General features: G+C 39.4%; 2 protein-coding genes across 5 annotated transcripts; one reads left to right on the forward strand and one right to left on the reverse strand.

Moving 5' to 3' along the window:
- Positions 1 to 1,936: 1,936 nt before the first annotated feature.
- Positions 1,937 to 8,653, reverse strand: LOC117759976 (dynein regulatory complex protein 11-like). The gene is made up of 19 exons (XM_034582578.1): positions 8,643 to 8,653; positions 7,376 to 7,703; positions 7,111 to 7,230; positions 6,762 to 6,944; positions 6,589 to 6,660; positions 5,822 to 6,027; positions 5,639 to 5,723; positions 5,457 to 5,549; positions 5,229 to 5,304; positions 4,924 to 5,030; positions 4,681 to 4,767; positions 4,542 to 4,600; positions 4,335 to 4,417; positions 3,502 to 3,609; positions 3,216 to 3,415; positions 2,767 to 2,853; positions 2,503 to 2,680; positions 2,174 to 2,412; positions 1,937 to 2,071 (listed from the first exon to the last, which is right to left on the reverse strand). The coding sequence occupies exons 1-19, from the start codon at positions 8,651 to 8,653 to the stop codon at positions 1,958 to 1,960; spliced, it is 2,436 nt and encodes an 811-aa protein (XP_034438469.1). The 3' UTR covers positions 1,937 to 1,957.
- alkal1 (ALK and LTK ligand 1) lies at positions 8,284 to 19,862 on the forward strand. 4 transcript variants are annotated; one of them, XM_034582577.1, is made up of 6 exons: positions 8,284 to 8,334; positions 11,414 to 11,695; positions 14,445 to 14,498; positions 15,330 to 15,413; positions 17,226 to 17,299; positions 19,369 to 19,862. In XM_034582577.1, exons 2-5 carry the CDS (start codon positions 11,425 to 11,427, stop codon positions 17,288 to 17,290), a joined length of 474 nt encoding a protein of 157 aa, XP_034438468.1. In that variant the 5' UTR covers positions 8,284 to 8,334; positions 11,414 to 11,424; the 3' UTR covers positions 17,291 to 17,299; positions 19,369 to 19,862. The 4 variants fall into 4 exon arrangements, with proteins under 4 accessions (XP_034438468.1, XP_034438465.1, XP_034438466.1 ...); XM_034582574.1 differs by lacking the exon at positions 8,284 to 8,334 and adding an exon at positions 10,092 to 10,180; XM_034582575.1 differs by lacking the exon at positions 8,284 to 8,334 and adding an exon at positions 10,092 to 10,180 and having other exon boundaries at positions 15,333 to 15,413.
- The last annotated feature ends 1,760 nt before the right edge of the window (positions 19,863 to 21,622 follow it).

Genomic DNA, 21,622 nt, shown 5'->3' on the forward strand with positions numbered 1-21,622 from the left:
ATAAATTGGATTTTGGCAAGAGTAAACTCAAAAGACAGGGTGCAGCAGTCAAGTCTTTTCTGTCCTCAAACAGTCCGGCTCTATTTAAAGTGCTTCTCTTAAACACATGTGACGCAGGTGTGCCTCATCTGTGTTGTGACGGTGTGTTGAACTCCCGTGCTCTGCGCGCACCACCACGATGCGCTGCTGATAGGCAGCCTTTGTACCTATGTAGTTTAGTTGTTTGTATATAAGCGCCTGTGACTATAACATTGAAGTAGATTTTTACCTCTGCCAAAGAGGTTATGTTTTCACCCCTGACCCGTTGTTTGTTGCTTGTACGTTAGTTAGTGAGTTAGTTTGTTTGTTAGTAAGATTACAGAAAAAACTGAACAAATTTCCACCAAACTTGATGGAAGGATGCGGTATGGATCATGGAAGAACTCATTCAATTTAGGTGTAGATTTGGATCATGGGGCAGCTCCAGAATTTTTTTTCTTTTTCCTTAACATTGCGAGATAGCGTGTTATTACACATTTTCACAGTTTTCCAGAGAATAATTTATAGATCTTCATGAAAAAAATACTACATATTTGAAAGCATTTTAATTAGTGATAAGGACTCAAATAGAATAGCTTTGATCACAAATTAAACGTTAGTACCTTTTCTTAGGAACTGAACAAAGGTTACTGTGAACATACATCTTCTGATGCCTCTGGACACATCTTCAGTGATGTTCCTGGAATCATCGGGTGTTTCGGGTCTTTCAACATCATACATCCTCCTCCAGGTCACCCAGCTGGGGCTGATCAGACCCCGGCTTGTGTCTAGATGGCTAGCTATTCTGACTCCATGGCTCTCCTCTTTTGAGCCACAGCCATCTTGAGCCTCTCTCTGCCGCTTCGGTGGTACTGCAGATGGCTCTCCTCTTCCTTTCTCCTTCGATGCCCAAACTGCTGAAGGCTCTTGCTAGAGAGCGGGCCGCAAAACCCCTTTACCCAACTTCCACTGGGAGACACCTTGCTCTCCATCCAGCCTGCTGACAGTTGCTGACCAGTCCCGCGTATTTGGTGAGCTTCCTTTTAAAGGCTTCTTCCAACCGATCTTCCCATGGGACTGTCAGCTCCAGTAGCACAGCTTGTTTGGTGGACTCAGACACAAGGACGATGTCTGGTCGCAGGGTGGTGGCTGCGATGTTGAACTTCAGCTGCCGCCCGAGGTCCACTAACAGCTGCCAGTCCCTTGCCGAGTTCAGGACACCTGCAGATGATGGCCTCTTGGTGGGGTTTGGCTGATCTCCAACTCTGATAAAGGCAATGGACTTCTTGGAGGGTCGGCACCGCCTCGCCCACTCAAGTCCTGTGCTGATGGCTTCAGCGATGGTCTTCAGGACCTGATCATGCCTCCATCGGTACTGTCTCTCTCCAAGTGCCTCTGTGCAGCAGCTGAGGATGTGTTCCAGGGTCCCTCGCTTGGAGCCTTTCTTTTCCTCCTCTCCATATGTTTAGCAGCGATGCTAGTAATGAGGGTGGTCATGGCTTGTAGCTTCCCATCGGCCTCTTCCTTCACCGTTGGCTCCAGAATTTGGTCAACATCATCATCAAACTGTTTCCACAGTGCAGGCCATTTGATCCACCTCCTGGTGGATTTGGTGCTGTTCACTCGTGAACAGATTTCCACAAAACTTGATGGAAGGATGCGTATGGATCATGGAAGAACTTATTAAATTTAGGTGTAGATTTGGATCAGGGGGCAGCTCCAGTATTTTTTTTCCTTTTCTTTAACATTGCGAGATAGCGTGTTATTAAACATTTTCACATTTTTCCAGGGAATCATTTATAGATCTTCATGAAAAAAATCCAACATATTTGAAAGCATTTAAGTGAGCGAGAGAGAGAGAGAGAGAGAGAGAGAGAGAGAGAGAGAGAGAGAGAGAGAGAGAGAGAGAGACGAAAAGCACATGACCGTGATAACAAACTTATTTCTTTCCTTTCTTCTTCTTTGCATTTTTCTTTTTGTCCGTAGCTTCTTCTTCCTTTCCAGAGGCAGCTTTAATCCTCTTCTTTCCCAGAGGGGTCTTTGCATACCAGTTCTGGGAGGATAAACAAGCATGTTGACATTAAAATAAACTGACAATTAATCACAGCAATAAAAAGAGTGATGTAAGAAATTGAATATGGCATATCCACTTTACTTTAAGGGCCTCTTCCTCTCCCTTTAACACAGGGTCAATCTTGGCCAAAGGGGGAACAAACTCTGAAGCGGTCAGGGGTCTTTTTGCCTGCTGCAGGACGCGACGCTTGGTGACAACGCTCTGGACCACCTGCACCATGTGACCTGGAGTGTAGCCATCAGAAATGTGCGCAAGAGAGCTGAGGTCCAATGCCTTGGTCACCTCGCCTCCCTGCTTTGTGATCAGTTGTTTCCACAGGACTGAAGGCAAACAGAGTCAGAAAGGTCATTTTCACAGCAACGGAGTAAAGAGTACCATAATGAAGATTTTTGTTTTGGGTCTTTTCTTACTGCATCTGGATCCGTAGTTGGGTTTTGGGATGAGGAGGATTTTGCTGTACGTTTTACACAGTGACTTAATGTCAGCACTTAGAGGGTCTCGAGTTGTTCCGACTATCAGAACCCGATCTTCCCCTTTGATCAACTTAAGGGACTTGGGTAAATCCTTCTTCAACCGCTTGGGCTCTAACTGTTCACACACATAAAACAAATATAAGGTAAGTATGATGACTCAACATAATGACGCCACCCAGTGTTTATCCTGAGTAGTTGTACCTCTTTGTCCTTCTTGGGGACTTTCTTGTAGAACATTTTCTCTGCATCTCCGATCCATATTACAGAAGGTGGCAGCAGTCTTGCAACCTGAGGAAAGATGATTATAAAGAACAACATTTTACCTTTCTGTCTGAATGTGAGTATAACGTGAGAATATAAATACCTGTGAGACACGTACATAGATTTTTAAATTTATACTGTGATCACTGTGCTATATTAAACTTTTTAAATGAAAATATACTGCCCTGTCTATTACATATCATAGTTAATGGTTTCATTTTAGGGGGACTTGGCTTATTTAGTCATAATATATGCATTACGCATATAGGTTGGCTAAAGTTGAGTTACTTTACTGAGTACATTTTAATTTGCTTTATTCAAAGAACGTCAGAGTATCATTATCAATTTTCTAAAATGGAAATGGAACTGGGTTCTTGGCGTCGTCTTACCTTAAAGACCATGTGAAGCATCATGGCGAGGCCACTCTTGCCTGGGTACTTTCCTGCCGTGTTCAGAGGTGACAGATCGAAGAGGTTGGCCCCTGTCTCCTGGCAGATGGCGTGGACCAGCATCTTCTTACCTACACCTGTCGGCCCTGTTAGTAGTATGGCCTTTATCAGAGGAGCCTTTTCATGAATCACCTGAGAGCCTGCAAACAACACACAACTTATGTCCAAACCACAAACAACTGTTCGATTATATTCATATTAAATGTAAAGTGAAAGACTTTCATACCTAATGGTAAAATTCCATATAAAGTTAAGACTTGTCGTACATCCGACAGTGACGGCGTGGGCTCAATGCCATTTTCCATCAATTTTGACCCAATGTAGCTGTAGTCACCTGAGAAAACAAGGGAACAACTATTGCACTAGAAGTTGTGAATGTGCATCACTTGGAAAATGGCAAGAGAATCTTCAAAATCACATTTCTGACTACACACATTATTGTGGTCATTACCTCCACCAACGAGGTTATGTTTACGACTGTTTTTGTTTGTTTGTTTGTTTGTCTGTTAGCAGGATTACGCAAAATCTACAGTACAGATATCCACAAACCTCGGGGAAAGGACGTGATATCAGTCAAGAAAGAGCCCATTCAATTTTAGTTAGATCTGGATCAGGGAGCGGAACAAGGATTTTTTTTTTGCTTTCTTTAGCATTGCAAGATAGGGTGTTTTCTATATTGAACCTTGATGAAAAAAATTGAGATGTTTGGAGATTAACATTTATGAGTGTGTGCAATTTGTTGCAGATACAAATAAAAATCCAGATCTAGTGAATTTAAATGTGGTTTCATCAGGGGACTGTTGGGCCTTGGTGGAGGAATTCTCTCTCTGAGTGCCCTTCTAGTTTGAAATAGCTCACTGTGATCATGGTGTTTTAGCAATCACAAACCAGAAGAGGGCAGCACGCCACTACACAATTTCCAGATACTGACAGAAATTTCCAAACTGTGAGAGTTAACGCATCAGTTGTTAAAAGCTCACACACAATTGTGATCATGAGCAGATAAAAAGAAATCTAAGATAACACATCACTCTACACAAATAATGTATCAAATCGTACCTAGATAATCCTGCAGCGCCACATTATTTGGCTTTTTCAACAAGCCCTGTTCCACAAGCTCCTGACACAGAGACTCAAGAGTCCTAGAAGAAGTGGAAAAGTAATGCAGTTGTTTTCTCCAGTATTTGCATTGACATCAACTTAGTACAACTCTATTCTCCACTGAAAATCATAAACTCCATTATGTTAGGCTCTGTGTAAACTCACCTATCAGCGGTCAGATCTTTATCCTTCTTATTCTTTCCACCCTTAGATCCTTTCGTTTTCTGTCAAGTAAAAATATATTGTAAGGAAACAGCTTGAGGAAATCAATGTAAACTGTGAACACAGGGTTTCACTTCAGTACCTTGGCATTTCCTTTGGCCTTACCACCCTTGTCTTTATCCACAGCCAGTTTCCATTCAGCCAGCTCCTGTCTCATCTGAACGTCCACCTAATACAAGCAGAGCAAGCCACTGAGTGCAACAACAGGTGGCGCTATTATGACGTTTAAACATTAGTGACTGTGGCACTGAATTTGCCAAACAATTTATCAGCCTGTAACATTACAGTTTGGGCTCTGTGCTTTCAGTTCTGTTTTCAGCATCACCTGTGGTCGAATCTCTGCCTCAATGACTTTCCTCATTTCTTCCTTGATCAGCTCCGGATCGTGGTGCTGAACAAAGTTTTTGGACTCATTGCGGTTTTGCCAAAAATCTGAGGATGACAAACATTTACTTCAGACTTTACCACCAATAAGAATGTAATTATACACTGAAAGACGTCAAATGGCTAGAAAATGTAATAATTAAATAACTTGTAAGTGTGTTGCATTCTAATTCCTCTCTTGCAACAACATACTCTCAAACTGCTATTAACCACAGGATATCTTCATCTTCTTTAACTTAAACATACCTTCATAGGTTTTGTTTCCCACTTCCAAGTCTGACAGGAAAGCCGAAGGTAGCATCTTCAACCCTTCCTCCTCTTCCTGTGGTTAAGGAGTGGAACAGCCAACAAAGGTTGAGTTAAATAAATTAAATCCCATTTATTCTATATCTCCACCCATTTAAAAGGTTTGATAACACGAGAATTTACTCAATGTAATATTCTGTAAAAGACATTTATCTAATAAAACTGTACTTCTGTGTCGGTTTTGCCCTTCTTCTTTTCTTCTTTCTTTTTTGGTTTGTTCTTGGAATCGTCCTCTTCCTTTGCAGCAATTTCTTCTTTTAACTGAGAAAAATAAATATACATGGAACTGCATTTCTCCTTCTGCAAACTACAGAGAAACTGTGCAATAAAAGACTGATGGTGTTTTTTACCTGCTTAGGATTCTTCTCTACAAAAATGAGAGCTGAGCCTCCATCCTCTTCATCGGGGTAGTCTGGAAATGAGCCGGTAGCATCGCTGGTTGAAAAACACACACACAAAGGTGGAAAAAGTGAGAACACATTACTTTATGTCATTATATATTATCCACCATGAGAGTAAAAGAAATCACCCACCGGCATTCAATGAACCACTGTCGGATTTGGTCTTTCATGGTGTTGCTCATGTCATGACCCTCTACATCTAGTAGTTGTTTTGTAATGGCTACTATTGCCTTTTGGTAGTCTTCTTCATGCTCTTGCTGTCTATTCCAATTGAAAACTTCTGTAGCTCTGGCACCGATTTCTGCAGAGCTTGGCACCTTATATTTTGGATCCATGGCCTAAGATAGGAGTGACAAAAAATACTGTATGTGTTGAAAACCTTTGATTGATAGATAGATCTGTAGTTATACCTATGGAAGAGGATACAGAAAGAAGCGAGTTGAAAAGGGGCCCACATTTTAGTTAAAGGTAGGGTTGGTAAGTTGTTTGTGAAAAATCTTAATCCTCTTCAAGTTATGATAGACATCAATAAATATAATCATCAGAGAATCATTTAATTTGGACCTTAAGAAATAATTTACGAGTGTACTGTCACACCCTGCCCATGCTCTAACTGAAGCATCACCGCTGAACTAGAAACAACATTTTCAGAAGTTAGCGAGCAAGTCAGAGAAAAGTCGGCTTGTAGCAGTTGTCCGTGCACTTTCCATGTGTTTTGGGGGTGTATATGCGATTGCAAATGCATACATAATGCATATATAATGCATATATTTATATATATATATCGCTGCATTTTTTTCAAAGTGTAGCCTGCTCTTGCTAGTTTTTCCAGGATTATCTACCCTAGCTTTAGAAGTTTTTGTCGGACAGTTTAGGGAAATGGATGGCACATTACTCACCATTCCCAGAAAAATCATCTCTTCCTCTCGATCAATCTTTGTCCTCTTCCTCTGTACGTAACCTCTCCACACCTACAAATCAAATTCAACAAACTCCTTTAATATGTTAAATGACACAGGGCAGAGACGGGGTAAATAGAGAGTCATGTAGTACTACATTAGTAAGTGAGGACCTTCTGAATGCAGATTGCAGCCGACTCAATGTCAGCTGCTCCAGGGTCCTTGGTCTTGTACATCCTGTTCATATTTCTGCTCTCTTCATTCAACTTTGCCCTCAGGCGTCCTTGGCGTGCCCTCTCCGCAACTTGAATGATCTTAATGGCCTCCTCTGGACTCATTTCCTCGACCATTAGAGGCTACAGGGACAATAAAACAACGAGACAAATGTACTATAACAAATATTTACTTAAATATCACAAACAGCGAATGAGAAATATCTTTTTATCAAATTTCTATCATTCACCTACACTAGGTAGTAGGTGAATGAGGTATTATCTCAAATGTGGCTGCTTTTCAACTCACTTCTAGTCTTTCGCTAACTTCCACCATTTTAAGGATATCTGTCAGCATTGTCTTTCGTTCATGGAATTCTTTGCTGCATTCAGTGATGAAATAGCGAGGAATTGGGATTTCAAGGTCTGCCTAAAGTGACAACAAAGAAAGTGGCAGTTGAGCTATGAAGAGACATTGATGAAAAAGCTGATGTTTGGTGTGTATATGTCAGTGTAACTGTTGAGATCTCAGAAATCCAATTCAGTTTAATGTTTTTGTGAAAAATGAAACTCACTGGAATGAGGTTTAAGTCATAAAGGATGTCGTCCATGTAGTGGTACTCTGAAAACTCTTTCTCCACCATTTCATTCTTCAGCTCCAACAGCCTCCCTATCACACCATCAAGAATTGCCCGAATTAATCGTCTCTTCTGAGGGTGGACGACCTGGTCATAGATCTCTTCCAGCTTTCTGAAGATTTGGAGGTAGCGCACATAAAATATGGCCACACGCTGGAAGAACACCACCCTGTCCTTTTCTGGACGAAGGGGCTCATCAGGCAGCTCCTCTTCCAGCAGACGACTCAACTCTAACTGGACATCGGCCCACAATTCATTGTATGCCCTAAAGAAATGGAAACAGACTTTTTGTGAAATTGTTTTAAAAAGTCTTAAAATGACAGTTGGGTGCCTAAATAAACACTGTAAAAAGTTTTGCTAGTTGTACTTATTCCTGTTGCTGTTTGGGGACAAAATCTAATTTTTTACGTTCAAAAATGTGCTCAAAATGTTTATATAAAGCTTCAGCAGTCTGCTTTGGTGAAATTAAGTGGACATCTTCCAAAGTTATTCTCTAAATTATCTCTTTGTGTTTCCACATTGTTTCCTCACTCAGCTGCATGGGAGAGACAGTATTAAAAGAAGAAAAAAATTGAGAAATTTAAAAGATATCAATTCGTCTACCTCCGGCTGCTTAAGCCTCACAAAAACATTGTAATAAATGTTTGCACATAATCACGTCTGTAGGTTTTCTCCCCAATAACTTAACTCAATTAAATTATATATGTATTGAGCAAAATCACAACATACATTATCTGAAGGCACTTTACACAAAATGAGAAACATTAAAGTCAAAATTGGCTGCTTTTTCATTATAAGACTAAAAGCGTGCTCATATTGAAAACTATTTAAAAGAAAACCTTTTGCAGTGGTATATTTCAATTTCAATATTGTTATGTGCTGCTTCCCTGGGTGAGGTATGGAAAAACACACTTTCAAATATTGTGTTCACTTTTGTTGCTCTCTGTCGTGTTGTTGGATGATGACTTCCGTTAAACCCAAATTGTGCATTCAAGTGTCACGGCAGTAGTGTTTAGAAAAGACTGAGTATTATATGAAACAAATTAGCCCATACATGTCTGTTTCACACTCAACATTATGGCTCAATAGCTTCACTGTTGTTGTTTGCATGAACCCAGCTAGCTAGCTAACCAGCTAAAGTTACATTTGTATTAGCGTTAAACGTACGGTAACTATGGTAACTACGGCTGTTTGGAAGTTTTACCTTTGCGACATGTCTCTCCTCCAGAGTGAGAAATGTTCCCAGAGTCTCTTATCAAATAAATTAACAGAGTTACAAACAGTTCAATATTAACCCTTTGATTCCCAAGCAATAATGAACAACATGGGTCAAAAATTACCCCTATGTCATCAAAGACATCAAAATATCATCAAAGGAGCCTTCTTCATTTAGTAGAGCTGGATTCCAAGACACACCCACAACTCAAACCTGATCCTGTAGAACAAAGTCTAGGTTCTCAGCATCAGAAATTACAGACTCAGAATAAAGACGAAGAATTGCCTCCTCATTGTCCTCATCCTGTTATTCGTACAGCTTTATGAACATGTTAACCCTGTCTGAAAGTCTGAAATGATTGCGACCAGCCATACTAACACTCTGGATAAAGAAAATCAAAAGCATATTTTCAAATGCATATCAATCAGTCTATTAAGCATATATTGTTATATTTCGAGTTTTATTTTGTTGATCTAGCTATGGTTAGCTAGCCAGAAAAGAAGCTAGTTAGTATTGTACATATTTGTCTTTCTCACTAGTAATGGTATGTAAACAAGACTAGCATGCATCAGATGTTCAAAAGCAGCTGTGTGAAATGTATGGCAGTTGTTCCATAGTGAACACATACTGTATGGGTCATTTTTGACCCATGTGTGTTAAAGTGATGTAGAAATTAAAAATGTACATTTGTTTACAAAGTAAGAAAGGAAAAAGGAAAATAATGATTTGTGATAATCAAAAACAAGATATTTAATGAATACATTTATTTAAAAAAAATATGATACAGAAACAGTCATTTTTTAACCATGTTGTGCATTAGAAGGGTAGTGATACAAAAAATTTTTTTATTCAAAAGGTAACAAAGGAAAAAATAAATAACGATTTGTGATGATCAAAAACAAGTTAATTGGGGAATACCTGAAATACTGAATGATGAAATTCATTCACTGAAAAGATATAGAAAATAAAAACTGAGCAGGGTCACTTTTGACCCATGTTCTGTATCAAAGGGTTAACTGAATTTAGCTCAAGTTAGCTCAAGTTAGCTCAACACGATGTCAGCTTCTCCAAGTTGACACGGCGCTCGGACCGTCTCCATAGTAACCGGGTTTCCCGGAAGTTGCTCATGTAGTTGTATAATTTACCGTTTAATCAGTTGAATTAAAACTCACAGTGCAACAGTGACAGTTTTATTACTACACTAAACAACAAAGATATGATAATAATCATAATGAAAATAATAAACTTTCAGGTTTTCCCAACCTACTGTTTTAAAAGAAATCAGTGAGAATCATTTATTTATTATTATTTGACCTACAGTACATCTTCATTGAACCACACCAACTTTTTTTCTTTTTATCTTATTAACTTATTAAAAAAATGATATTCTAAATATGTAGAAAAACTATAAATTATATTATAAGACTGAACAAGAATCTTCACTAAATAACACATCAGACATGAGCAAAGAACCATGATTTATCTCCAGGGGAACCCCATCACTTTCACATCTACTGAGACACCAGGTGACGTCCTTCCTGTCAGTGAAGACTCTATCACACTGTGTAATGTAATGGGATTCGTGTATGTGCAAATGTGGTGTTCTGCTGCAAGAACCACACTACAACTCAATTAGAGTCCTTATAATACCACTCATATACATCACAATGGTCCCACTATTGAATGGCCTCATTCAAAAAGCTGGGCCAATAATCCACTAACTTCCTGGACTCCCTTTCAAGTGCATTTGTGAATTTAACGCAGGGTGTGATAATTCTGAAAAGCTCTGCCACAGTGATCCTACAGGTTTATGCTGAGGGGTGGAAATCAGCCGGGTGTCTGCTTCTGGAGGCGCATTCCCTGCCACGCTTAGGCGGTCACAAGACTTGGACCATCGCTGCACAAAAACACCGACACGCTGTCAGGTCAGCTAGAAGCTTTACAGGCCCACAGATTCTTCTCTTCTCCGCATCCAACATCCAACAAGTTGCTCCCTTTGGAAAACCACTGCCATGCGCGCGGCCGCCGCCCCCCCCCCCCCCCTCCCCCTCCCCCTCCCGGTCTTTGTCGTTTTATTTTCAAATTTTTTTCAGTGTGGATTTCAGCCTGGCTCTTTCTTAAACGATAACCCACCACTTTGTCTGGAAAAGGATCGTTTTTACCTGGAGTTTAGAAGCCGCTTTAAAACTTCAACTAAGTGGTGTTTCGGTGCGTAAAGGAGGGGCGCACGCTGAACTGAGCAAACGCCCGTGGAGGAAATTGCTCCTAAGATGTCAACATTGCTTTGCCACCCACTCGAAATCGATTGTATTACCTTCAAGAAGGTGGCTCCTCGTATAAATAGGGACGCATTATTTCGAGAAAGACGGTGGTGAGGCGCAATCTGTTGGGTGCTCTCTCTCTCTCTCTCTTCCTCTCGGGAACTATACAGACAACGCCTGGAAGAATTTGCGGAAGACAAACGTGTCCACTCTCCAGGACATACGCATCTTTAACGCCTGAACTAGTAAGTGTGCAGTTGGATTAACTACATTTGTTTTCCCCTTGTATTCTCAGGTGGAAGAAATGCAACTCCCGTGTAAAGTGGATTCCACCAGACCCCTTTAGAGGAAATGTATTTTGTACCTTTTTTTTTCAAATTGCATGACGTAAAGTGTACATCTTTTTTTGATAGAATAAAACAAACATGGATGATTGTTTGACTGTATTGAAACCATGCAACTCCTGTGTAACAAAACTTATTCTGCATATGTTTTCAGACAGTGAAGTCATGCAGGTGGAGAGGAAATGGCACATACTGTTGACTATCTTCTTTCTGCTCATCACCTCGGGCCAGTGCATGGACAGCAAGGAGGTCAAGCAGAAGGAGAGAAGGACCCTGTTGGATCTAATCTTGCAGGTTATCAGAGACAGCCAGCAGCGGGACAAACCCATCTCCCGGCGCTGCAGCAGTGGACCCCTCACCTCAGCCCAAGACATGAAGTTCTCCTCCCGTGAAAAGCCTTTCTATGTTCCAAGGCTGGATAACCGTAGACTCATAGGTAAGCTGATAAGATTTATTTTTAGGTCCTGATGATGAAAGCATAATCCCCATTTTACTGTGGGAGACAGCTGTCATTGGTCTGGTCTGTGCTGTACATCTCTTATTGGAGCCTTATTTAGTTTAGCTGAATGGAACATGGGGTTAATTTGAGAAATGGGGGAAAAGAAAGTCAAGTTTTCTTGTACATAAATTGGATTTTGGCAAGAGTAAACTCAAAAGACAGGGTGCAGCAGTCAAGTCTTTTTCTGCTTCTCTTAAACACATGTGACGCAGGTGTGCCTCATCTGTGTTGTGACGTTGTATCACATTTATCATACTTGGTGCATCCGTTATTTCACCATGCGTTTGAACAAATCGCTCCCTCGCTCAGACTGTGATTGACTGATGGCCGGAGACGTGGATAGGTCCTGTGAATTCATGTGGGAGGAGCACCGTCACACCGAACCCCAGTGAATGATTCATTCAGTGTGATTCATTGTGGAATCTGAAATATGAATTGCCCCCCCCCCCCTCCCTACACACACACACACACACACACACACACACACACACACACACACACACACACACACACACACACACACACACACTTTGACATCCCAAAGAGCATTTCTAATCGCAGGCATCTCTGCAAGGCATATGAGACTGAGCTTGTGCTGTGTCACATCCATGTCACCTACATCATTCACTGTTACTGCTTTTGAACACACAGGGAATGCTAAGACTATATGAGGAGACCATTAAACTGTATTTCATTTATATGTCAAGAAGAGTCTAATATGCTGTTGATTTGAGCTTCTTGCCTAAAACAATCTGACATTCAATATTATTTTCAATAAAAAATGAATCTCCAATTTATTTTCAATCTTCCGCTAATCATTTCTCCTAAACTAAGTGAGAATGTGCCAGTTGTTGCTCTGCCTTACTGAATTGAATAAAGCATTACTTCCAGACAGGAATTAAACCATTAAAGTACATCTCCCGTTAATTATCTGAGATCCAAGACAGACGGTTTGCCCGAGTCAAACTCTAATAAAGACAAAGCAAACCCAACGTGTCGTCCAGGATGTTTATGTGCAGTAAGAGTTTATTAAGTGCCAAGTGAAGGATAATGTGTTGTTTACTGCTGTTTTTAGAATTTTCTCGACCATCACCATCAATCAGATCATGTTGTAGGCTTGCTGCACAGGCATCGTGGAGCTCAAAGTCTCGGCTCCAGCTTACGCAATTGGAAAAGTACTTTTCTCAGACCACTGGCTGGATGGAATTTATCTTTTGAGGATATTAAAAGCAGCATATTAGCAACTGGTGCATGTGACACAACCAAAAGATCCATGGTCACGCAAGGATAGATGCTTTGAACACAATGAGGAGGAAGGAGAAACATCTGTGAGCCCACAGTACGTTCACCCTATAGTCGTCCCTATTTCCTTCTTTGATGTGCGTCGACTCAATATGCCTACGACAAGGCACACGTAACAAGAGGGACCCTGAACTTTATACAGTAACTAGCTTCATCTGTTATGCTTTCTCTTGTCATATGTATAGCACAATAAGTAGGTTTCAGGCTTCTAAATTGTAATATTGATGATCTGCATTTATTATTACCCAGGAAATACAGTACAATGTCCTCATGTAGGTGATTTTGTGTAATCCTGGCTGCCACTTTCTTTCTTTGTATCTAAATCTGATTTTGGCTTGATGGCAACTTGGCTCTTACATATCAATAATAATTTTATTTTCATAAAAAGCATGGACAGGTTTGTTTTGACTTTAAAGGGATTAAAAATGACTCCCCTTTGTTGGCTCTCACTACATTCTCATCTCTCATCGCAGTTACAGCATTACACGCCCCTGGGGCTGGTGGCTAATATAGTGTTAGCCCAGTAACTACTTGCATGGACTTACTCTGATGAGCATTAAATGTCCATACAATAATCTCTTCAGCCTGTTAGCATGGCCAGTGAGTTATCAGACAGCCGCATGTGCTTCCTGTGTGGACACAGAAGAGGGGGTTTGCCTGAAGCCCTGACACCAGATCTCCACAGAGAATGATGTCAGGGTGTAGGTGCATTATACAAACACTGAATATGCAGCATCACCAATAAACCGAATTCACATGTAACTAGAATGGCACTCGTTAGAGTACATACCTATGCCAAGGCCCAACAGACCCCTAAGAAAACCACATTTACATCCACTAGATTCTGATTTTAAATTGGATCTGCACCAAATTTTACACACTCATAGACATCAGCTTTCTTTTCATCCAAATCCATGAGTTATTTTCGGTGAAATCAATTAAATCTTTACCCGTGTGTTAAAAAAAGTGAGAGAAAAACGTGAATTCAGCCTCGGGTCATGCAGCAGCCCTCCGCAGCATTTCATGGAAATCGGTTTAGCAGTTTTTACGTAATCCTGCAAACAAACCAACAAACCCTAATGAAAACATAACCTCTTTAACTGGGGTAATAATGTTCATTTACAGTGCTGTATTCAGACATTTTATTTACAGTCAGTGCAGTGAAATTATTTTGATCAAGAAAATGAACCATGGAAAATAATCCGGCAGCCTTTTGTTGAGCTGAGCCATATATTTGACATTCAAGTGGTTATAATGACAGATGCAGCACAGGTTGACTTTGATATTAACGGTCATGTTACTTGACCTAATCATGGGCACGTGCTCATCTGTTGTGAAATGACTTGTTGTCGACTGACAAGCTAACAGTGTTTCTCTCTTCCAGAAATAGTTCCTAGAGATGTAAACATGAAGGGCAAATTCATTCAGCATTTCACAGGTAAGAACATTGACCATCCAACACAACACAAACATCTGTTTAACGTTTCAGCTTTGTACATGTTCTGCTGCTGTCCTTCTGCAAACATTGCAAAACTGTTTTAACTGGCAAACGTCTTTAAGAGCATAGTTAACACTTTTCTCATGCATCTTTTGGCTGTTGCCCATTTGAGAGAATCATTTTCATTCCTGGGAGCCATCATTCAGCATGCCTCATTCACACTGCTGTTTGTCAGACGTCAGACAAAAATGTTGGAAACCTCCAGTTTTATATCATTTTTTTATATTCAAAAGAAAGAAGTCTTTTCATTTCTAATGGGTAAAACATTCATCTTAAAACTAGTAACCAACGCTGCCAAATAAATGTAGTGGAGCATAATGTATAATTATTTTTGCTCTGAGATGTAGCTGTGGTGGAAGTATAAAATAGTAACTGTCCACCACTGGAAGCCGACAGAATTAAGCTGAAGGCAGTGAAAGGTTAAGCAGATTATTTGTCTCGGGACCTATGAGTAGACTTCATTATTGGTGTGAAAATCTGGAAGCTTAAACGTTTGTGCAGAAACTCTTAGTGGTGATTATGACTGAATACTCAATTCTTCAGTTGAACCCTGACTCTTTAACCCTGCACTGTTCACCCCCCCCCCACTCTGTGATTTGATTTGATTCTGTTCTTTTGTCGGGGGCATTTCTTATAAACTCACTGTGGGCTTGTGGTGTTATAATGGTTATGTGTTTATACCAGCAGACTGGATGAGGAGGAAATGATCAATCACTTGTCCATCACAAGTCTTTTTTTTTCACTTTGGCTGATGAGACCTTTTCTATTAAGCAGGACCAGTCAAGTTCTCGTCGGAGTGCAGAACACACTTTCATAGACTTTATCACAACACAAGGGACTGCTCGCGACCAGCATGTACGTATGACTTTTAACACTCATGTTGCTCTTCTCATAATGTGCTCAATATCTGACCTAGAAGACACTTTACTTCCTGTATAAATATGATGCTTTAAAGGCCATAAAAATCACTATTGTTTAAGTTGTTGTTAGTTGTTAGTTAGTTAGACACGGTGCTAAACTTTTTGAATGCTAAACTCTTGATAAATAAGAACTAAGGATGATTTTCCCAAACTTTAACTTTTATTGGTGCATATCTATTATATATTAAAATAAACAGTATTATCAGGGACAATATCATCATAATTGGCTCTTCTAAATGGATATGGATTCAGGACAAGTTGATATAAAGAACAGTTAATCCCAAATGCTTTGTCATATCAGCGTTTTAAGAAAAGCTGTTTGCCTTTTGTCCATTTCTGACCCTTTGGCCACAATTTTAAAAAGTTGATATGTTTATTTGCTTTTCTCAGTATTCAATCCATCAGATTTTTCCTGTAACCCATTTGAGGGTCACGTACCCCATGTTGGGAACCATTAGCACAGAAACACCCGGAGCTGTAACCTCTGTTTGCACACTAAAGGATCAGTCCTTCTCCGTGGGATGTTTACATGTGGGAATTAGGAGAATGACATCCAGCAGAATTTGGAGAATGATTGCAGACAATGTGGGTTTGTCACAGACGGGTGTGTTTAGTTAGACCTGCCTTTACTGTGGAGGGGGAATCGGAGACAGGGGGCTCTCTGTTGGGATCCCTCTGATGCCTCTGTCAAGTAAGAACAGACTTACAGCATTTTTTTGTAATAGTCAGTAGGTAGTTTGGTTTGAGCCAGACAGGGAGACACGATGGAGAAACACAACTGGTTCACAGACAGGATCCATTTGACTGTTAAACTGGGATGACATAGATGGTTGTTAAACGCAACGTTTATGGCTCATCTCTCAAGCTAATGTCACTGCTGATGATATTAGAAAAACACGACGGATGGTTTACTTCACATGCCGAGTGTGTTAAAGGGACATTTCAACTTTAAATGCCCTGTCAGGAATTAGCATATTGCAACAACGCTGACGTCAACACTTAGTCTTTGTTTTCATGGGTCCAGCATATACTTTACATAAGTACTCTGAAAACACTATAGTACATTTGCATTATTTTTACACAGCTAAAGTACCAGGCCTGGCAGAATTTAAAACACTAAAATGGGAACAACACGCATATCTGTTGTAAATAATATAAATATAAAATCTTTTGATGGATGCTGAATCAACAAAACATAACAGAATGCTTGAAAAGGAGAAAATCTGCACGCTTAAGCTTTTTAAAAGAATTTAAGAATGCCCCATCTTAGATACCCACAATGCATTTTGAATAAATCATGTAATATATCAGCACTACAGAATATACATATCATAGCAGACATCATCATAAATATAGATAGAAAAAAAGAGTCCAAAATACATAATATAAACTCTGGTGTGAAGTTCATGTCACATCAATAGTTGGTGTTCCATAACAGGTTTAGGCTACACAGCCGTTATAAACATTAACTATTAACTATCTGTCTTGATATATGTTAAAATAGGGAGAGCCAGAGTAACATCATTGATCTACATTCAAGCGGTTGTATAGAGAAATATCTAGAGAAAACATGTTATCAAGAGAGAACATAATGAATAATAAACTCTGAAAGTTTGTTTTTCTACGAGCTTTTAAGAATCAAGTTCTGAAAAAGAGGCATACAGTATATCCGTGCTTTGATTTAAAAGGTGTTATGATATTAACATGTTAATGACCTTTTCTCCCCCACTGTCTTTTTGTCTTCCAGATTACAAAAGATGTGCAAGATTGCTAACTCGATTAGCAATGAGTCCGCTCTGCATGCAATCGTAAATGTTGCATGTAAGTAACAGTGTTTTTATTTTCTTGGGTGGAGTTTCTGGCTGCAGCACATGCACATTCACTTTTATTTTCCCTGACAGCATCCTTTCACATGTCAAAGTAAAAAGGGTAATTGAGATCTTCATTTTGTATGTACGCATTTGATACATTTTATTCTCAGCGGGACATGGAGGAATTTCTTTTGTTGCTCTTCATTGGCAGATTTATTTTAATGTTCGTCTGATGTGCAATGGAAGGAAACTGATACGCATATAATCAGAAACGTTGCTGAAGTACATCTGCCTGGCATGTGTACGCTGTCAGAATATAGTATTTCTAAGTGTTGGACACACTGAAAAACTAAACCTTCACAAAGAGCCTCTTAAGTATTTAATTTAACCTTTGTTTGTGGTTAGTGCTGTTTGGCTGAAGTTGTAAGCAAATCAGTTTCATAACATGTAGGAGAGAGAGAGTGACAGAACCAAGAGACGGACCCATTAATTTCTCGGGAGTGATAATGTTGAGCAAATGTGGGGAATGAACATGTGGTGTGGTCAATAATTGGAGATCCATTGTCTCCTTTGTCCTGTTGTAAGAACCTCGGAAGAAAAGAACATTTAAGTTACTAGTATGTGTCTCTCCACTGTATATGTATTTGTTTATTGTTTATACAACATGTTCAGCTCAATACTATTTTATCTGTACCCTCACTCCAACCTTTATTTATTCAAAGAGCCCATGGACAAATCATTTGCATAGTGTCCAGCGATGTTGAACTCTTCTCCTTCCATATTAGCTTATGCAACCATGGTAACTATTAATGCTGCAACTAACAATTACATTGATGAAGAGTGAATCTATTGATTCATGTTACAATTAATCAATTTTAGATTTAACAGTGAAATATTTTGCATCAAGGCCCATGATGAAGTTTTCAAAACCCTTTCTTCAAAATCTAAAACAAAATCAACAAGATGTCCGGGATTAAAAGATTTATGATGGTTAGAACAGTTTCTTTATAAACAACAGTGTATTAGGGCCAGATTGAGGAAAATAAATTAGGTGATTTTGAGAACAAGTTCATAAGTTATTTAATTAGGAAAAAGTCATTGTTTATCAAGAAAAAGATGTATTCCGGAAATATCGGATTTTCCCCTAAGTACTGTAAATACATAACACGATGTTTCTAAACTGGAAATGAGTTTTCCATTTCCCCTGAAGTGCATAAGGAATATCCTCCAATAAAAGGTCACCCACAATGCCATTACATCATTTTGTCAACTGGCATGAGAAGTACTTTTTTTTTTTATCATTCCTGCCTCATGACTGACAGCTTTTTACAAACATTACATAAAAGGACGCATTTGATAAGAAGTAATGCACCATCTGTGGCCGTAGTAAGTAAAGTCCTTATCCATACGCTACCCTTAAACACCCCGAACCCAAACAAAGACATTCTGAAGACAAAGGAGAAACTCAGACTGTCGTCAGTGGAGTAATTTTGGACGCAGTCATAGTCCTCCCTTTGTTAAGGTGATCATCAGTGACAGCAGGTCTGATGCGTTCACTGCCGTCTAGCCCTTAATCCAAAATGGGTAAGAGCACGTACTCCCGGCGAGCGCAATTAGGTCTGGTTGGTAAGTGACTGCTGCAAAAGAGCTCGTTGACACAAGTGGCCATTTTAGTTCGTTTGAGGTCTTTTTGTGGTATAGTACTTCTGGTGATTAGAAAATTGAGGAGGCTGACACATCCCCAGGTATTCAGTTTATCAAGTGAATCAGATAATAAGATCCTGTCCGCACCGTTCTGAGAAATCTAACAAATGTATATCACAATTGAAGGGCTTTTGACGAGATATTAAGTGATTCATTAGCCTCAGACATGACATGTCGTGGAATGCTGGTAATGGCAGGCACGTAATGGCCGTCTTTAGAAGCTGGCAACATGACTTTATGAATGATGAAAGGTTAAGATGTTAAATGATGTGACCAATACTGGAGGGGAAGAAATTGTCTCACAAAAAATAACTTTAAATCACACAAAAACTGCACTTGTTTAACTCAAATTGAGTTTTTATTATATCATTTCAGGTTGGAAAATAATGGAAGAAGGATCAACGTTTTGCCAAGGAAGTGCCTTCAAATCCACAGCAGTCACATGAACATTGTTGTGTGTGTATAGTGTTTTTATTTTTGTTTTTTTCCTCGTCATTACTAAAAATGCTGATGGACCTCGCTGGTTGTTTTTGAATGGGTTTGCTTTTTTTTTATTTTAATGTATCTGTATGTACCGTATACATTAGTATTTGTAAGGAAACATTAATTTAATATTAAATACACCTATTTATTGAAAGGGTATGTATATAATAATTTCACAACCATTCAAAATCTGTTTATTTTGTTTATAAAAGTTCTTTTCTTTTCCTCTGAGGCCGTTATTATGTTCTCAAACTGATCATGCTCCATCATTGTCTTCATTACATTTTATTTGGCACTTGAGTAATCGCTGACAATGAGAACATATGGAATGACATCAGTGGTGATAATGCACTGCAGTATTGAACAATAAAGAATATTGAAGCACAGCATATTTTGGTATTATTGGAGACAGCCGGAAAAGAGGATAAAATGTCAAGAGGATTTAGAGTTGGATTGGCCCCGTGCAGACAGACGGTGTGATGGCTGCGGCTGCAAATCCCAGAGAGTTATTGAAATAAACGGTTTCCACACACCCCCTTTATCCCAGTCTCCACAGCGATGAGGGGAAAAAACACACAAAGTCCTCTACTCAGTGTCACTGACATTTGTGAAAAACACCAAACAAAACTGGGTTTCATCACAAACTTACCACAGAGTGGATACTTTTTTCATCTGTTTCTAGTTGTCTGTTTTTATATTTTTAGCACCCTACTGACGCGCTCCCCAAGTGTTACCATGAACTGATTTCCTCTCCTCAAACTGGAGTTCATTGCAGCATTTCTGGCAGGTTTATTATTTGTCTCTGGCAATCACACACTCAGACGTATCCATCAAATATCTTGGACTCTTGGACTGGAAGGGATCTTGAGCAATTGCAGCTCAGCAGAATCAAATATACTTTGGATAAGACCGGTAAACACTTAGTGGGCTCCTTAAGTAAGCACATGTGCAAAGCATTTCTAATGTTTGTGGTCTTCTGTGGAGAATGTCTAAATAGTGTAGTTGTGATGTATATGGATAATCCTCATTTTATTAACTGCTTGAAAGCAATATTTCTGTGTTGGCAGGAGTTTCTTGTTCAGATGAGGAAGCAGAACTTTTAAACAAATTTTTTCCAGATCATCCAAATAAAATAAACAGAGTGTGCCTGGTATCACAGATCTCGAGCCTCCGACCACATGTTATAATACCCAACCTGACTTGAGTTTGAGCTTGCCCAGAGGATAGTTTCCTGCTTGTTTACCTCTGCTAAGTCGGTTATGTTTAGGTTCTGCTTTTATTTGTTTGTCTGTTAGTTAGCAGGATTACACAAAAACTACTGGGCAGATCACCACGGAAGTTGGTGGAAGGATGGGTCAGGGAAGAAACCATCAAATTATAGTGCAGGTCAAGATCAGTGTGTGGATGCAGTTTTGTTTTAGTTTTTTCACTTTCTCGAGGTGTTATTCAGCCTACCCTCATTGATATAGATGGGGTAGCCCAACAGTTTTCACAAACTCACATTGTAATAAACTGAAAGTAAAATAAATTCTAGATGAATAAATTCAACTTTTAGGAAAACAATACATTTTAACTTCATTAGGAGGCTTTTACATTGCAGCTTTTTAAATGTAATTACCTGTTAATGACAAATTAGTTTTTAAAAGCTGCTGATTTGTCTATTGCTGTCTGTTATAGCCTCCATCAAGGAGGTTGTTTTGTTTGCAACATTACACAAACACAACTGATCGGATTACAGCTAAACTTGGTGGAAGAATGTCATATGAGTCAAGGAAGAGCCCATTTAAATTTTGGTGCAGTTTTTTGTTGTGGGGCAAATCCTTGATTTATTAATTTTTTTACTTTTCTTTTCAGAAAAAAAATGTCACATTGCAAGATAGAGCGTTTTTCAACATTTCCCTTTATTTCACATGCAGAGAATAATTCATGGATCTCGATGAAAATGACAATCTGACATATTTGGGAGTGTGTGCAATTTGGCGCAGATCCATATAATAATTTAAATGTGGTTTCATAAGGGGACTGTTGGGCCTTGGTGGAGATATGCCATTCTAGTTTACTAAGAAAATACATGAGTTTGGATTCTAAAACCCCTTCTTTTAGGCTTTGTAAACGTAAGATATGAAAAGTATTGAACCGAACAGGG

This window comes from Hippoglossus hippoglossus, chromosome 4 (genome assembly GCF_009819705.1).
Source record: "Hippoglossus hippoglossus isolate fHipHip1 chromosome 4, fHipHip1.pri, whole genome shotgun sequence".
NCBI lineage: Eukaryota > Metazoa > Chordata > Actinopteri > Pleuronectiformes > Pleuronectidae > Hippoglossus > Hippoglossus hippoglossus.